The sequence below is a fragment of the Meleagris gallopavo genome, unplaced genomic scaffold, assembly GCF_000146605.3.
Source record: "Meleagris gallopavo isolate NT-WF06-2002-E0010 breed Aviagen turkey brand Nicholas breeding stock unplaced genomic scaffold, Turkey_5.1 ChrUn_random_7180001888408, whole genome shotgun sequence".
Lineage (NCBI taxonomy): Eukaryota > Metazoa > Chordata > Aves > Galliformes > Phasianidae > Meleagris > Meleagris gallopavo.
In genome coordinates, this window is record NW_011152192.1 from 1 (window position 1) to 698 (window position 698).

General features: G+C 68.5%; 1 protein-coding gene across 1 annotated transcript; it reads right to left on the bottom strand.

Moving 5' to 3' along the window:
* Nucleotides 1–6: 6 nt before the first annotated feature.
* LOC104916346 (AT-hook DNA-binding motif-containing protein 1-like) lies at nucleotides 7–693 on the bottom strand (the record flags this gene model as incomplete). The annotated part of the gene is made up of 1 exon (XM_010727390.1): nucleotides 7–693. A coding segment is annotated over one exon (687 nt), but the record flags the coding sequence as incomplete, so codon positions are not given.
* Nucleotides 694–698: the final 5 nt, after the last annotated feature.

Genomic DNA, 698 nt, shown 5'->3' on the forward strand with positions numbered 1-698 from the left:
GGAGGCGCGGGCCGCATGGGCTCCTCCGCGTCCGCCGAAGCCGCCCGCCTTGCCGCCGCGCCGCCGGAAGCCCTGCACGCGGTGCAGGAAGTGGGAGATGCTCTGCGTGTCGGGCGCCTGGTGGATGGACTCGGGCTCGCTGGGCGTCCAGCAGCGCGGCGGGGAGCAGCGCCCCGAGCACTGGCTCTGCCGGTTGAGGAACGCCAGCTTGGCCAACACGTCTGAGTAGTCGGCCTTGCTGTCGTTGGTGTCGGCGATGTAGGAGGGCTGCGGCGAGGCCAGCTTCTGCTTCCTCCTCCTCCTCTTCTTCACCTCCGGGACCGGCTCCTTGGGCTTGGCCTGGCCCAGCAGCAGGTTCTTGGGAGGCCGGCCCCGCTTGCGCTTCAGGATGATGGGCATCTCGCCGGGGGGAAAGACCACCACCACGTTGCGCCCGTTGTTCTTCATCTTCAGCAGCGGCGTGGGCTCCATGGAGCTGCTGGCCGCCAGCTCCTTGCCCTCCAGGTTCAGGTTGCTGCTGAGCGACGACACCTTGTAGGTGGTTTTGTTCCTCCTCCCCAGCGACACCGGGATCTTGGCCATCTTCACCACCATCTTCCGCACCCCCCGACACTTGCTCTTCTTCCCCGCTGCCGCGGGGGTCTTGGGCACCTCATCGGGCTCCAGCGCTTCGGAGGGTGGCGGGGGGGCCAGCAGCG